General features: G+C 42.5%; 1 protein-coding gene across 1 annotated transcript in view; it reads right to left on the bottom strand.

Moving 5' to 3' along the window:
* rai14 (retinoic acid induced 14) overlaps positions 1-14,132 on the bottom strand; it is a 42,417-nt gene extending 28,285 nt beyond the window's left edge. Inside the window, exons 1-2 of the mRNA XM_038971163.1 lie at positions 13,930-14,132; positions 13,274-13,354 (exon numbers count right to left, since the gene is read on the bottom strand). Coding sequence (XP_038827091.1) covers positions 13,274-13,309 — 36 coding nt within the window. The 5' untranslated portion in view covers positions 13,310-13,354; positions 13,930-14,132. The remainder of the gene's footprint in view (positions 1-13,273; positions 13,355-13,929) is intronic.
* Between the last annotated feature and the right edge of the window lie 2,657 nt (positions 14,133-16,789).

Below are 16,789 nucleotides of genomic sequence, written 5' to 3'. Positions count from 1 at the left end.
TGCTGTGATCTATAGATAATGAACTGAAACGTGACATACTGTATACACTCAGTGGCCAGTTTGTTAGGTACACCCATCTACAGTAGTACTGGGCCGGACCACCTTTTCTTCCATAACAGCCTGAATTTTCCGGGCCATGGAAACATTGCTCAATTGGTATCAAGGGACCTAATGTGTGCCAGGAAAACATTCTCCACACTATTAGACCACCACCACCAGTCTGTACAGGTGACACCAGGCAGGATGGGTCCATGGACTAATGTTGCTTACGCCAAATCCTGATTCTGCCATCAGCATGACGCAACAGGAACTGGGATTTGTCGAACAAGGCAATGATTTTCCACTCCTCAATTGTCCAGTGTTGGTGATCGCGTGCCCACTGAAGCCCTTCTTCTTGTTTTTAGCTGATAGGAGTGGAACCCGGAGTGGTCGTCAGCTGCAATAGCCCATCCGTGACAAGGATCGCCGAGTTGTGCGTACCGAGATGCCGTTCTGCACACCACTATTGTACTGCGCCGTTATTTGGCCCGCCTGTTCGCTTGCACGATTCTTGCCATTCTCCTTCGGCCTCTCTCCTCAACGAGCCGTTTTCGTCCACAGGACTGCCGCTATCTGGATATTTTTTGTTTGTCGCCTCATTCTCGGTAAACCCTAGACTATGACATGTGTGAAAAGCCCAGGAGGCCAGTCGTTTGAGGTACTGGAACCGGCGCACCTGGCACAGACGATAATACCACACTCAAAGTCGCTTAGGTCACTCGTTTTGTCCATTCAAACGTTCAATTGAACAGTAACTGAAAACCTTGATGCCCGTCTGCCTGCTTTATATAGCAAGCCACGTGACTGGGTGTATAACGTCTGGAAAATAATACCCTTTGAAGGCTCCTACAGATGTCAAATATTACATATTGTGCACTGTAGGAACAGAAAAAAGGTACATTGTCAAAACAACATTTCTAGTATTATGTACTCATGAAAATGACTATACTGCATGAATTTGTCCAAGGGATGTGATTGAACAGTGGTGCTTACTGCTTACAGTGCTTTGTTTATAAATTGATTCATCCCTTTCTGTTGCAGCGCTACCTGAGCCGTGCTGGTGGAGGACTTGGTGACCTGCAGTTTCTACACAGCAGGGGCCAGGGGAAAGTAGAGCAGTGAAGTCAGCCCTGATATATACTGTAGAGGGCCCGGTGTGGCTGCTGGCTGCTAAAGTCTCTGTCACTATTTTTGGTATGCAGCGTAATGAGACACGGCTCTGCAAGAGATTTGGGAATAGCCAGTGTTATTCCAGTCGGCTAGGCTATCTACAGGCAGCTAGCTGAGGGTAAGGAAAAAGTCAAGCTGTAAAATGCAGCAGCTCATCACATGCAATCTCCTGGTCATTGAATCTCTGATACAGTCAGGGGTGAAAGTAAGGCGGTACAGTCCGGTACGGCGTCCCGGCAAAATAAATAGTGGGGGTACGCCGTACCGGTAAAACCTGGGCCGATCACAATAACTAAAACAAAATATCAAGAAAACTGTAGGCTATTACACAACTTTTTATCATACCCGCATGTCAGAAATATGTGCGAATGGACTTGAGGACTTGAATGGGCAGTGGTGGAAAAAGTACTCAATTGTCATACTCGAGTAAAAGTATAGATAAAAAGTTACTCAAGTAAAAGTGAAAGTCACCCAGTAAAATAGTACTTGAGTAAAAGACTAAAAGTATTTGGTTTTAAATATACTTAAGTATTAAAAGTAAAAGTATGAATCATTTCAAATTCCTTATATTAAGCAAAGCGGACAGCACCATGTTCCTTTTTTTAATATTTTTTTTTATGTACGGATAGCCAGGGGCACACACCAACACTCAGACATTATTTACAAAAGATGCATTTCTGTTTACTGAGTCTGCCAGAACATAGGCAGTAGGGATAACCATGTGTTCTCTTGATAAGTGCGTGTTCTGCTAAGCATTCAAAATGTAAGGAGTACTTTGGGTTGTCAGGGAAAATGTATGGAGTAAAAAGTACAATATTTTCGTCAGGAATGTAGTGAAGTAAAAGTAAGAGTTATCAAAAATATAAATAGTAAAGTACAGACAGCCCAAAAAAACGACTTAAGTAAAGTATTTTTACTTAAGTACTTTACACCACTGAAAATGGGTAGTACAAGCTACGCTCTAAAATGCGATGTGGTTCCACGAGAACACTGACATTTTGCCAAGGCAAGGATGAGTGGCCGACACAGCCGTGTGCAGACAACAGTGGACGCATTAATTCTGGCCTAATGACAATCGCCAAATGTCATGACACTTTTTGGTGTTTTGTGTAACGGGTTGTGTTCATGACACAATAAAAAGTAAAACATTTTAAAGTTAAAAATACAAATCTTTATGACTAGGCCCACAGAGATCCTCGTGAATTAATAGGGATTCGATATGCAATTCTATAATTAGGCTTATACATTTTTTTGGGTGCAAGCATTGCACACCTGTATTTGGGGAGTTTCTCCCATTCTTCTCTGCAGATCCTCTAAATCTGTCAGGTTGGATGGGGAGCGTCGCTGCACAGCTATTTTCAGGTCTCTCCAGAGATGTTTGATCGGGTTCCTGTCCGGGCTCTGGCCGGGCCACTCAAGGACATTCAGAGACTTGTCCCGAAGTCACTCCTGCATTGTATTTCGCTGTGTGCTAAAGGTCGTTGTCCTGTTGGAAGGTGAACCTTCGCCCCAGTCTGAGGTCCTGAGCACTCTGGAGCAGGTTTTCATCAAGGATCTCTCTGTACTTTTCTCCATTCATCTTTGCCTCGATCCTGACTCAGTCTCCCAGTCCCTGCAAAACATCCCCACAGCATGCTGCCACCACCATGCTTCACCATAGGGATGGTGCCAGGTTTCTTCCAGAAGAGACGCTTGGCATTCAGTCCAAAGAGTTCATTCTTGGTTTCATCAGACCAGAGTGACCATCGAGGTCTTGGTCACCTCCCCGATTGCTCAGTTTGGCCGGGCGGACAGCTCTAGGAAGAGTGTTGGTGGTTCCAAACTTCTTCCATTTAAGAATGATGGAGGCCACTGTGTTCTTGGGGACCTTCAAAGCTCCAGACATGTTTTTGGTACCCTTCCCAGATCTGTGCCTCAACACAATCCTGTCTCGGAGCTCTACGGACAATTCCTTCGACCTCATGGCTGGGTTTTTGCTCTGACATGCACTGTCAACTGTGGGACCTTATACAGGATGCCTTTCCAAATCATGTCCAATGAATTGAATTAACCAAAGGTGGACTCCAATCAAGTTGTAGAAACATCTCAAGGATGGTCAGTGGAAACAGGATACACGTGAGCTTAATTCCAAGTCTCATAGCAAAGGGTCTGAATACTTATGTAATAATAGTAATAATGTATAATACTTACATTTGCACAAAAAAAAATACCTGGTTTAGCTTTGTCATTATGGACTATTGTGTGTAGATTGCAGATTATAAAAAAATGTAAATCCATTTTAGAATAAGGCTGTAACGTAACAGAATGTGGAAAAAGTCAAGGGGTCTGAATACTTTCCAATGGCACTGTCTGCGTTTTATTTTTCATCAATTGTTTTTTTTACAAAGTTAGAATTTTTCTTCCACTTTGACATTAGAATATTTTGTGTAGATCTTTGAAAAAAATATACAATTAAATCAATTTTAATCACACTTTGTAACAACAAAATGTGGAAAAGGTCAAGGGGTGTGAATACTAGCTTCATTTTTTATTAATTTCCAAACATTTAAAAAAACATAATTCCACCTTGACATTATGGGGTATTGTATGTAGGCCAGTGACAAAACATGTCAATTTAATAAATGTTAAATTCAGGCTGTAACACAACAACATGTGGAAAAAGTCAAGCGGTGTGAATACTTTCTGAAGGCGCTGTACATATATATTTATATTCTGGACTCTGACATTGCTCATTCTGATATTTCTTAATTTCTTTGTTTATATTTTTTGGATTTGTGTATCGTTTTGTATTGTCAGGTATTACTGCACTGTTGGAGCAAGAAATATAAGCATTTCGCTGCACCTGCGATAACATCTGCGAAATATGTGTACGCGACCAAATATATGTGATTTGAAGTTACAGACAGTCAGTAACAAACTCCTTGGTAGTGCAGTAAGGGAGTGAGCCAGACAAAGATAGTCAGTATAAGTCAGTCAGTGTATAGTACAGTAAGGGAGTGAGCCAGCCAGCCAGATAAAGAGACCATAGCGGCTACAGCCATAATGTGCAGGGATTACAGATTAATACAGAGACACAGTGCAGCTACTTTAAAATGGTGGCAGTCCTGCTCTGGTCTGCTCTGTTCTCCAACACCATTAAAAACCACTCATTCTGCACATCTGACAGACTGGGGTTAAAGTCCACATTACCTTCCTGACCATTAGGCCTACACTCCAGCTGGATTTCACATGTCGACTAGCCTTATTCACATTTAGTAAATAGTTTATAATAAAGTTGTTGATTGGAGCCTGCAAAAACATTTCACGGTTTCAAAGAGAAGTTTCTCTGCAGTTCCAAACCACATCCACAGTTCCCAGTTCTCTTTCATTTGAACCCAGAGGATGTCTGTGGAACTGTGGTTGCACCAGCATTACTTCAACTGCAGTAGAACGGAGAAGATAACAAAACATGAAAATACTGCCGTGCTCTAGAAGAACTAACCAAACAGAACACTGAACAATATCGCGTGACTGTACGGTGTAGTGCGATAGATGAAACGGACACACAGGAGGCGGGATATTGCTGCAGTGGACTGTGAATGCCTTACCATTGCATTTGACAGATCTACAGTAGTGGACTAAGTGGAGCGGAATGCAATGCTCAAATTTCAAAGGGAGTGACATTCCATGGAATGGATCAAATTCAAAACCACTGTAATATGGGCGTGGCTGGATGCTGTGCCTCTGATAAAACTGCCATAAAACACACAACAGTAACCCCCCCCCATCAAGGAAATGTGATAATAGTGCTTGCAAATGCTAGATAATAGTAATATACACTTACTTATATAGTACAATCACTCACCACACTAAAATGTGTATGTATCAGCCCTTGCACATAAGTCATGCGAGGCACAAGACTCCTCACTGCTGCAGATTTTCACTCAAAACAAAATCTAGAGCAATAGCTAACTCGGCATTCTGTATCCGGGCTGAATCAGCCCCCTCCCAAAGCATGGAAACACTAGCTACAAATTAGGCCACTGTCCATCAGTAGAGGTACATGGATCACATTAGTGAAGACATGGACCGGCTTGGGCTGGAATATGCTCTTTTGTCGAACATGGAGACAGATGATCAGTTTGAGTGAGGGGTTGGAGGAAGTTACGATATACTCAAACTAATGCAAAAGTGAAAGAGTAAACAATTGAACAGATTTTCACTTGGATTTTGACGCGTATAAAACTAAACCGTGACTAGCTACATCCCTTCATAAACCCAGAGCTGAAAGAAATATTGTGTAAAATGGCCCAGTGGCTACCGGCTGGTCTGGGGTCTCTCTTGAGTCAGGGCCAAGCCCTGTAAAAACAGGAAATACTTAAAATTATCTGGAGGGGCTTGTGTGGCTAAATGACCATCAGGGTAAAGAAAGACATGGGACAAACATAACCACCCTCTTCCAAGAGTAAACATTCAGCCCTTATCTCTAACAGGTCTTCCTCGGGGGAACAAGAGGGGCGGGAACAGTTGTCCTCTGAGTAGTGTTTCCGAAAATCTGAGTAACGTTCCAAAATCAACTAATGAAACCTTTTCACAAAACTGTATCAATATTGTTCGGTTTGATCTAATGCAGGATAGGTGGGCCTCATTTGGTAGTTTGTACTGTATCAAGCTACACACACCTGCAATACTTCAAATGGGGGATTTTCAACTAATTGGATTGTTTCCATCTGCCTATGAAACTAACACCATTGATAGTCTCCCAACCTAAACCCCAGGGTACAGACAGTGTGTAACAGTATGGTGTCAACCCATAGTCAGGTTAAACATGTACCATCTCCTATACAATAGGCCAGTCAAACCTGTGAAAATGAACTCTGCTCCCTAAATCGCTACACAAAGGTCTCTGTTCATAGCTTGGCAGCAGGATAGCATACTGATAGAGAAACGACTCCCTTTTGGGCACATCACATGCAAAATACACTATCTTTGCCATGAATTACCTTGACAGAATTTAAAAAACTGTTATTATTGTAATGTTCCTGAGCAAGTTTTCCTCCGAACACCCCTATCCCTGATGAGTCCGGTTACAGTATGGTGTACAGGGGGACTACTTTATGTAAGGGCTGTGAACCTCACCAGACGCGCCGGTCAAAAACCCAACAGGTGAACCCCCTATCAATACTCTCTCTGAGACATACGTGACATCTCAGAAAAGAAGGCTTGTTGTCAAAACGGATAGTATCACTTTAAATACTAATCCCCATGGCGAATATCAAAACGAGTTTTGAATGGAACAGATATGCACAATTGCATCATAATTGAGCAAAAGCATTTGTCTAACCAGCATGGAGAATTCAAAGAATATAGACATGAATTAGGTGAAAATAAATGTTCACATCAAATGTTATTCCAAAATCTGTTCTAGACTTGAGTCCACTTCCTGTTCTCTGAGGCCCCATGTCTCCAAAATAAAAAAATAAACACAGACTGCAAAGTTGTAATTCCTTCAGCTACACTCAACGTATTTGTTTAGTTTTAGCCACTTTATATTAGGAAGAAGGAAATGTCTACATCAGAAGACTGCCCCCTCAAGCAGTGACCTGAGTATCCGGCTAAAACAAACTGTTGATCCTCTTACCAATGTTGCCATAATAACAATTACACTTAAAGGTGAATTTGCTAATTCATTCCAAAAGATTGAGTGGTGCCTGTCAACAAAATCTGTAGTGCAGAACTTATTTAGCCACAGGTCATGCAAGCACCTTGGTCTCCTAGCTGTACCAATGATCCTAACTGTGCCACTCCCATTACAGTACAGTAGGTAACTGGGCCAACATCATAAACACACAGTAAATGAAGCTCACTGGGTCACACCAGCTTAGCAGCACAGCGGTCGCTGGTGATAGCAGGGCTCGTTACTGGATAGCAGAGAAGAATCATGTATAGGAGGACTTACTGCAGAACAGAAACAAACTACATAAGACCTACTGAGAATTGCAGATGCAGCATTTCTGGAAACTGCTTGAGTGTCCCACTCAACAAAGCGGAGGCCATCTTGCAAAGCTCTATCCCGGAAGCAATTTCCTGAGGGCAAAAGTACACTTAGACCATAATCTGCAGCCCAAATCGTATAAATAGATTTGACCTGGGGGGGGGGGGGGGGGGTTATGGAGATTGTGAGAGGGAAAATCTAGGTAAAAGACACCAAGACCCCAGTAAACCATGTGATTACGAGTGTATGTTAAGCTCAACATGAAGCAGTCCATGGAAAGTGTGTTCCTTCAACTGTAAATACTGTGAAACAAGGCATGTACTTTCTACACAATAGTCAAGTATATGGGGTGTTCTGTTCTGGATTGCCATCCGAATACACTTTTCCATATGTAGACTTGTTCTCATTCCAATGCTCACAGTTGTGTCACTCAGCCAGCTTCTGGTATTCTCTCTATACTGTTACCGTGCCAACTATTCGAGGATTACTTCTCCACACAATAAGAGCAATGTACTGTAAAAGTATACCTGCTGCCTCTGGTATTCTCACTATCGTGCACTGTACTACCATACCGGGTCTGGTCTGAAGGACTTCCACTACGGCCTGCTGGTGAAATCATCAGCCTAGATTTACACAGAGACCACTTAGTGCAGACAGACAGCAACTGTAACAGTCACTCTCTCTTTCTCTTCTCTGGACCCCCAAGGACAGCCAAAACCCAAGAGCCATGATTTTAATGTTTGGTTTATGGAGAAAGTTTACACCGGTTTGTTGCAATACGGTTTGTTTCTCAGGCTCAGCAAAGACAACTGCACAAAACAAATGATCTGAGGAACAGCCGATGACCCGAGTTCTGACACCACTTCAAGTGCGTCCCTTTGGGTATTGTCTGTCTACCACCACACAGATGCATGTCTGTGTAGAAAGGGTGGCAAGTCTCTACAGCATTACGATAAACAATGGAAATGTTCACTTCAAGCACTTCCTAACGCAAAGCACATGCACAATGTCCCCAAAACAATGCATCCTTTCTACTAAATAACAGCTGAAATTGCTTAAGCAATCTCAAATAGGCTCGAGCAGTATACATGACTTTGAAACTCCAAACAAAATAAGGGATTGGAGACCACAGAAAAATCAGAGTTAAACAAATAACATATGGTAGGTTTCAGACAGAGTTCCACTCTCAGACATAGCAGTAGACTCATTCTGTTTTCATACAAAATAGTACATTTTCTCATGTACAGTATTACCTCATGGTATTAAACCTCTAAACGTATATGAATGCACACCCCCACATTTAGTCAAATTAACTTTATAGCCTATTTAGACTAGCAATTATAGCTAGGAATCCATTGTGTAGACATCATGCAAAAAATACTCTACTGTATATTGCCATAGCATCCATTACTGCTATATAAACAGGGAAGAAATTATAATTTCCACATTTCCTTTTGCTTCAAGTCTCTCAGTCCATCCTCTGGCTTCCCCATCCCCGCAGTGCAGACTGAGCTTGGCCAAATTACCTTCACTGTTTTTCATCTTGTAAAGGTGATGAGTAGCCAAGTCTGGGGTACAGACAAAGCACTGTTGTTGGAAAGCATATGTATCCTGCTATGGGTTTGAGAGTAAGAACATGATGTTTTCCCTCACATGTGATCTTGGCGAAGATGATGGTTTTCTGAACCATTGCAGTCGGCGGGGTAAGCACAAGGTTTATTATTGTGCAGGAGTTCCCTTTCAGTTACGTCCCCAAGCCGAGGCCTAAATGTCGCTTTTGATGCATACAGTAAAAATAAGCCCAGTACGAACACAAATAGCCTTTCCTGTTCAATAAATAAGCAACATTCGACTTGGAAAGCTCCCCATTTCCGGAAACACTGAACGCCTGTTGAGAAATTGTGGAAAAAACAGCTCTCCCTCACAGAAACACATTCATTACTTAGTTTCCTCTTCTCACTCTGTGCATTATGGAGGCGCAACTAACAAAGTACCAGCTGAATCAGATGGACCAGTGGAGGAATATTCTGCGAACAACAAATGAACACAAGGTAGAGGTCACACGTCATACAGGTCACACGTCATGCATGCAGTAATGCAAGATGTGCTAAATCCCAAAACTCCGTGCTCCAAGTTAACTTTAAAGGGAGGCCTTCCTCTACGTCTCTACTCTCCTTTACTTATGTTTCTCTCTCTCCCACTACTTTAGTGGCATTCCCTTTATCAGTGATCAGTGGACTGTATCATTACCTCATTCCTGGCGATAATGTAACCGACGCCAGCCCGAGCCCAGGAACATTTGATTTATTACCACATTTCTTTTCTTTTTTTCATTGTCACATTCAAACACAGACAGAATTAGCACTGCGCTCTAAACATCCACAGAGCCATTCTATACCATGCTCCGGGTCACAGTCAGCTCAACCTATAATTACTGGGAGGCAAGCCTTCTGTTATTGACCAAGTTCCACTACTTTGTCTCTGCTTCTGTAAACAACTGGTAAGGAAACCACGTGGTGCTAGTTTTAATAAACTCCATGTCAGTGTTTGGGCTGTCTCTGAGACCCCCCTCAGACAAGCCTCCAGGATCTATCCCCCCACACACCCCACCAGGCAGCCCAGATTAAAGCCCTCCTACACCGGTTTACTGTCACTGTCCCCCAATAAGAGGCCTTTCAGTGAGACGACAGAGACAAGAGACAGTGTGCGTGTAGCCTGCTCTGTGCTGAGATCATTCAGACAGCCATGTTTGGTGACTCGAGGATGCATAATCCAGCACACGCATGAATTAGACACAGTCTGGAGGCTAGAGGGGATTGGAGGGGGCGGTATGTTGAGACAAGCCTTTGTTAATCCCTCTGGGCAGCCAGGGCAGGGTAATACATCAACTCCAGTGCAGAAGTATGGTAGTAGGCTAGAGTCTGTCTGGGAGGGAGAAGGGTAATGCAGGGACACGGAGTATGTTGACATGACAACAAGATGAGCATGGTCACACATGGTTGTAATAGCTTCCAGTGTTGTTTACAATTTCTCTTCTTGTGACCGGCCAGACGGGGGGTATTTTCAATAGATATACCACAATAATGACTGGAACGACCTCGAGTACACATCCCAATATCTATATTTCTCCAATATTTCAAATGAGGAATATTGTGAAATGTGTAGGTGTGTGTGTGCAAAACTGTTCATGGTAACTCGGCCAGACCAGAAGGTAGCTACTGTAAACCACAGAGACCTTGGGAATAGGGATCTACAAAGACTCTAATAGCATAGTACTTCAGAGGCTTGGACTCCTCCCTGTCCCACTGCGCCCAGCCAGTCTCATTCCCCTATGCTGCGCCGCTGCCAGATTCTATGATTGGTCACCTGCAGTTTGGCCAGGTCTCAAGCTCTCTCCTGATTGGATCTGTGGTCTAGATACTGCAGCTGTGGATTTCTGATTGGTGACTGGGAGGGAGCAGACTGGATATAACCTGGTTTCTGGGAATGTGCTTGGCCATTAGCCACAGAGACTTACTGAGACAGAAAAAAAACAAGGCTCTCACTTTTGTTGCTATCTCCAAATGGGCTTAGACTAAAACGCTAACATTATTCACAGACACATACAACAACAAAAAAATCAGCTCTTCTCCTCTTCACCTTGTATAGCTTGACACTGTAAGACACCTGCTGCCGATAGTTTACAATGGCTGCTTTTTTTTAACAATGAAACTTGTTTTTAGACATGGCTCGCTTGATATAACATTTTCCTTCATGCAACGTTAAATCTGTTTAATACCAAGCTGGGAAAGCACATTTACACCACCTGGCCCTGTCAATACAGGCCTGCTAGATGATCCCGTTCCAAATTGGGTTGTGAAGGCGCTTGCATTCCGTTAAACAGCATCAGGTCAACGGAACAGTGTCTAACCTGTATGAGCCAATTGCAACACAGTCTAGCCTAACCAGTAAGACACAGTTGCAGTAACAGAGGCTAACCTGTAACAGAGAGTTGCATACATACTAGATGACTAGACTCAATGAAGGTGTCAGGTAAGGACAGGTCTATAGGGGATTACTGTCTAGTCTGAAAAAGATGCACTTGGGCTACAAGAAACAGGGGGTAGAGGAGGAGGTGCAGAGGGAAGGATATCTGAGACTAGGATGTATGAACTATAATGACATAGCTGGAAGTGCTGGGCAAGACTTTTCACTAATAATCACTGTAGACAACTCCACTCCATTCCTGAACATTCTCAGCTGAGTTCCCTGTTGTAAGAGTGATTGACTTGAATGCCTATTGCAAATAGATCATTGTAGATGAAGAAAATCCCGAGAGACACATTTAGCATTGATTTGACAGTTAACATTATCGTAGTCCTTGGATAAAATAGCAATTACATTAAAAGGACTATTTGGCAAATGGCTGACTCCATAAAACGATTTATATACTGGCATTCCAGGTCTCCTTGTTTTGTAAAAGAATGAATGTCTGGCTCTGGAATGAATTCCACCGCAATCTCAGGCTACCACACAGCCCTAAAATAGAATCAGGAGGATATTTTCTTTCTATTGCCCTTGATTAGCTTGGTATGGCTGAGGGAAGAATGAATGTGGTCTGTGGAGCTAGCTGATCCACAGTAATCCCACTACTCTGACATATGAGGAGGGTTTTCTCAGATTGTATGAGAGGAAAAGTCAAGCCTCATAATGGCACATGGTTCTGGTATTGACTTAGGCTGTCCATCTAAACGCCACATGGAATATGTACAGGCCGATAGCTCAACTTGAGAACCTCTCATGAGCCTCTTCTTAAAACTAGTAGTGGCATGTTACATTCATAAGATGGGATCAATTGTATGCTAAACCAGAGTATGCTAAACCAGAGTTCAGAACCATCAGCTGGTTCTGATGGTCTACGGCTGGTTCTGATGTTTTTTTTCCCTGAGTGAGCAGTTTTGAACATTTGTTTTGAATGTATTCAGTCCAAGACTCTACCATGACCACCAATGAACGATGTGTTTCTTGTGAGGATGAGAGTAGAGAACCGGGTCACAGTTTAGGTCCTTTTCGATCTACTAACACTAAGGCAACCAGTGGAAAGAGTGAACTGTAGCCAATCTTGAGGACAGAAGAGGAATTTTTAATAGCAAAAAAGTGGGAGAAGTGATTATGTGGGTGTGAAGTAGATGGTTACAGAGATACAGACTGTTCCTAAGCAACCTAATGTGAAAAACACCCACGGGTTGCAACTCCCACTGTTAAACTACATTCATCAGCAATAAGCAATGGCTATGTTTCAACACAAAAGCATCAGATCCACGACTCCATTATCTGTGGCATTAATATTTGCATTTAGCCTCAGACTTTTATAATTACAAGCTAATAGAGGTATCTAGGTTAATAATCTCCCATCAGATTTGAATTATGCAAGAAAATATACCTTCCATGTATGTCCTATGATTTAAGGCGCACGACTAGTGCTAAACAGAGTACTTTTCCCACAGATAATCCCACCCTGAAACAGTTTTTGGGCCTATTGGCAACTCTTAGTATTCCAGTGACACAGGAGGAATCATCAACTCCTACATATTTCAGTGAAGGTATTCTGCATCTAAAATCTCTGCCTGTCAATAACATAGGAACGGTTCTGAAATGTAAATTGATTTATGAAAACCCAAACTTGAGTGTTCTACTCCCTGACTTTTGGACTCCTCCCCAGCTTCCTGATTAGGTACGTACTCCTCCGAGATGACGGAGGTAGCCAATTTAAAGTCTCTAAATCGCCCCCCTTCATGGCCACACTCTGGCACTAATGCTGTCTGATACAGGTCACCGTGACGACCGATGAGTCATACTCAGTGGAAGCTACTCACTTCCTGTAGGATCTTTAGAATACTCCCTGCCTGGAAAACTCACACCCAAATGATTCAGTCACAACTATGGAGAAACTACCTATGGAGGCTGTTATTGAAATAGCTTTACGGCTGAGGGCTTCATTGCTATGACAGTCACAGAGCCATACGGATGAATGGATGAATGAAAACATTCTGTCAGGCAATAACATACCACCACCACCCAACCCCACTGACAAGTGATACATGTTCTTACGTCGCTCTTCCTAAACTTTGCTTTAAGGCTCTTCATGTTAAGCCTGGTCCATACAGTTTTCCCACTTGTCCAGGAGAGTCTCTGAAACAAAACAAAAAAATGCATAGTTACACATCTTAAACTTTTAATAAGCCTCACTGCTGAAAAAACGAACTCTAAATAGTATTTAAAGTGCAACAGGGCGAGGCATTTAATAAAACGTGAAAATGTAATGTAATTACATGATAACTTATTTGAGAGTTAGCCCTTATTAGTATTAATATTATGTAACTGGGTAATATTAACAATTTGCAATAGAAACGTGTCTTGCCCTCTGCTCATTATCCTAAAGGCGCCATAGCCTATCCAGCACTAATGAATGAAAACAAACTCATGGGACTGAAGTTTTTGGCTGCTACAAAGTATCAAGCGAGCGCTCGAGTCCCATGGCACGTTGGACGTGATTTTGAGGTGTCTACAGTAGCCTGTAGCAATAGATTACTGAATATAATGGCTACACAATGTGCACAATGTTCAACGGCAAGGTTTTAGATTTTTTTATCCGATACATTTGTATCATTCAACCAAACTTGCTCGTTAGCGAACGATACGAACAGCTAGCGAGCTAACAATTCAGTCTAGCATCAACTTTGTAAATATGAACACTGGACACTTACCCTATAAAAGTTGGACTCACAGAGGAATAGCCTGCTCTTGGTAGACTACAAAACCTGTTCAATGCAGAGTTGACTAAATTGTCAGTCGGTAGAAATCTATTCAAATAGCATCGAGACATAGAAAAGGAGTGGCTAATATGAACAAATAGACCACCAAGATAGGCTATGCTGGCTAGGTTCAGGCAGAATACATTAAAAGTTGGGCTATTCAAGTCCCTGTCGCTTGCCCGGGAGCTCTCTGATTGTTCAACGGGTTGAAAAGGTGACGTCATTCTTCCCTCGTGACCAAACTCTTCTGCATATTCCCATTCATGAATAAACATTTCGTACAATAAATGCGCAATTCAATTATAGTCTTGCTTTTATTGCAATTACAGGAGTAAAAACTGTTTACAACACCGACATCGGGGCGATCACACATCTCTACCACTGTAGACAAGAAAAGCGTCAACACAAAATCACACTACATTTCTGCAGATTAGTGATGGGCATTCCGGCTCTTTTAAGTGAGCCGGTTCGTTCGACTCAGCTCACCAAAAAGAGCCGGCTCTTTTGGCTCCCAAACGGCTCTTTAAAAAAATATGTTTTGTATTTTTTCAAGTCAAACAGTTTGCGATAGTTTGACTATGATTTGGTGTTAAAACAATTCTAATTAAATTATTAAATGAAATCATACTCTACCTTAACCACAATGTATTTAAAAATGCATTGGTTTGTTATGAAAAAGAATGCTATTAAACATTTGCATTTAAAGAATAACTTTTTAATGTATATAAACAAAGTGCATATAAATCTAACCATTCAAAATGAATACAATCTGAACAGCATAATAGAATAGTGCACCATATCAAAGAAAGAATAAATAACAATGTGCAAAACTGCAGCATCCCACTTAAAACATTAAACTGGTCCCTCTTTTCTCTCTCTTCTTTATTGCCATGTTATAACCAGCAGCACACAGCAATGCTGACCATATTTTGCTTTTATAAGAGATTTGCATTCAGAAATGCCGGCCGCCTCACTTTCGAGGGGCTGATGCGGTTTCTTCTCTCAGTAATTATTTGTCCCGTTTTTGAGAAGACCCTCTCAGAGGGAACGGATGTGGCCACTGTGCAGTCTCCCTGTCATGACTTTAGTAAGCCGTGGGTAGACAGAGGCCTTGTTCTTCCACCAGCTCAGAGGATCTGCAGATCTTTGGAGGTGGGGCTCCTCCAAATAGGATCGTACCTCCATTATGACATCTGCTGAGGGATTCCTTCGTGCTGCATTCTTAGTTGCTCTCTCGTCAAACAGCATCCAAACAGCAGACATATGTGGCACTACAGCTGGTGCTTCTGTTCCATCTGATCCCTCTTCTTCCTGTTGCCCTGGTGCCTGAGCCAGCTGACTGCTGGGGCTGTTCCTCCCTGCTGCTGAGGTTATTCTACGAAGAGCCTCATCAATCGCTCTGGCATCACTGAAGGCTAACTTCTTAAACCTGGGGTCAAGTGCAGCGGTTTCTGATAGCACGTGATTATATTCCATTCTGTGGAACTTTCTGTCCATTGATGAACATAGGGTGTCCATCAACTCTGTCACATGTCCTGTGGTTACATTTGCTTCTCTCTGGCGGCTGGCTGTGATTAGCTGCAGACCCTTACACAGGAGTATCATTTTGTTCATGTTTTGTCTACTGATACTACATTCTCATCTACTGCTCATTTATATATATAATACTGGATTAAATAATGATGTAGTAATACCTGCTTACTGTACCTCTCTCCACTGATCTCCACTGTAACCTGCTCAAAGGGTTCCAGGACTCTGCACACCCCCTCCACCACCTCCCATTCTTCTTGGGTCAGAGCATCAACAGGTGCATTGACAATGGCCAGGGTAAAGATGATGGCATCCTTTGACTCAAGAAACCACTTCAACATATAAAATGTTGAATTCCACCTTGTAGTGCAGTCTTGTTTAGGCCTCAGCTTAGGCATCCCCATCTGGCATTGTGTAGACTTTAGTTTTTCAGCACCTACTATGCTCCTGTGGAAGTATTCCACAGCTGCTTTCACTTTGTCCACAGTGGGCTTCATCACCTTCAGAGCATCTCTTACAATCAGGTTGATTGTGTGGGAAGACATGGCATTCAAATTTTCATGGCTTTGGTTATGTTAGCTGCATCGTCGCTAACTTAACAGACCATTTTTGCATCTACTTGCCATTCTCTGGCCACTCTCAACAGTTCCTCTGCCAAGTTCTCTGTGGTGTGTCTGTCGCTGAACTCATAGCAGTCCAGAAGACAGCTAGACATCGAAAAATCTTCGATGAAGTGACATGTAACCGACATGTAAGAAGTGGTTACCCTTGATGTCCAGCAGTCAGTGGTAAGGCAAACTGCAATAGCTTTATGGACTCTTTCCTGCACTGAAGCCTGTGTGCTCTCATACAGTTGTGGAATAAGTGATTTTGAAAGGGTGTTCCTGCATGCAATTGTGTACATTGGATTTAGACTATTGCTATAATTTCTAAAACCTTTGTGCTCCACGATTGAAAATGGCTGGAAATCGGTGGCAATCATTTTAGCAAATGCAATATCAACTTGGCCTTGTTTTGCTACAGACATTGGCATAAACTGGTTCATAGAAGACTGCGTTGCTGTGGGTCGCGGAGTAGGCCTACTTGACTGAGTGGCTCCACCACTATCACTAGCAGGCCCGTTAGTTTCTCGAAGCTCCGCTACAGCTAGCTTCACAGTTGGGTGCACAGTTCGCATATGCCGGTGTAGGTTGTGTGTAGAACCGGCTTTATATAAGATTTTGTTTTGGCAAACTCTACACTGTGCTCTAACATTGTCTACATTATTAAAATGCATCCAAAT

Source organism: Salvelinus namaycush, chromosome 31 (genome assembly GCF_016432855.1).
Source record: "Salvelinus namaycush isolate Seneca chromosome 31, SaNama_1.0, whole genome shotgun sequence".
Classification (NCBI taxonomy): Eukaryota; Metazoa; Chordata; class Actinopteri; order Salmoniformes; family Salmonidae; genus Salvelinus; species Salvelinus namaycush.
This window is presented reverse-complemented; position numbering and strand designations above follow the sequence as displayed.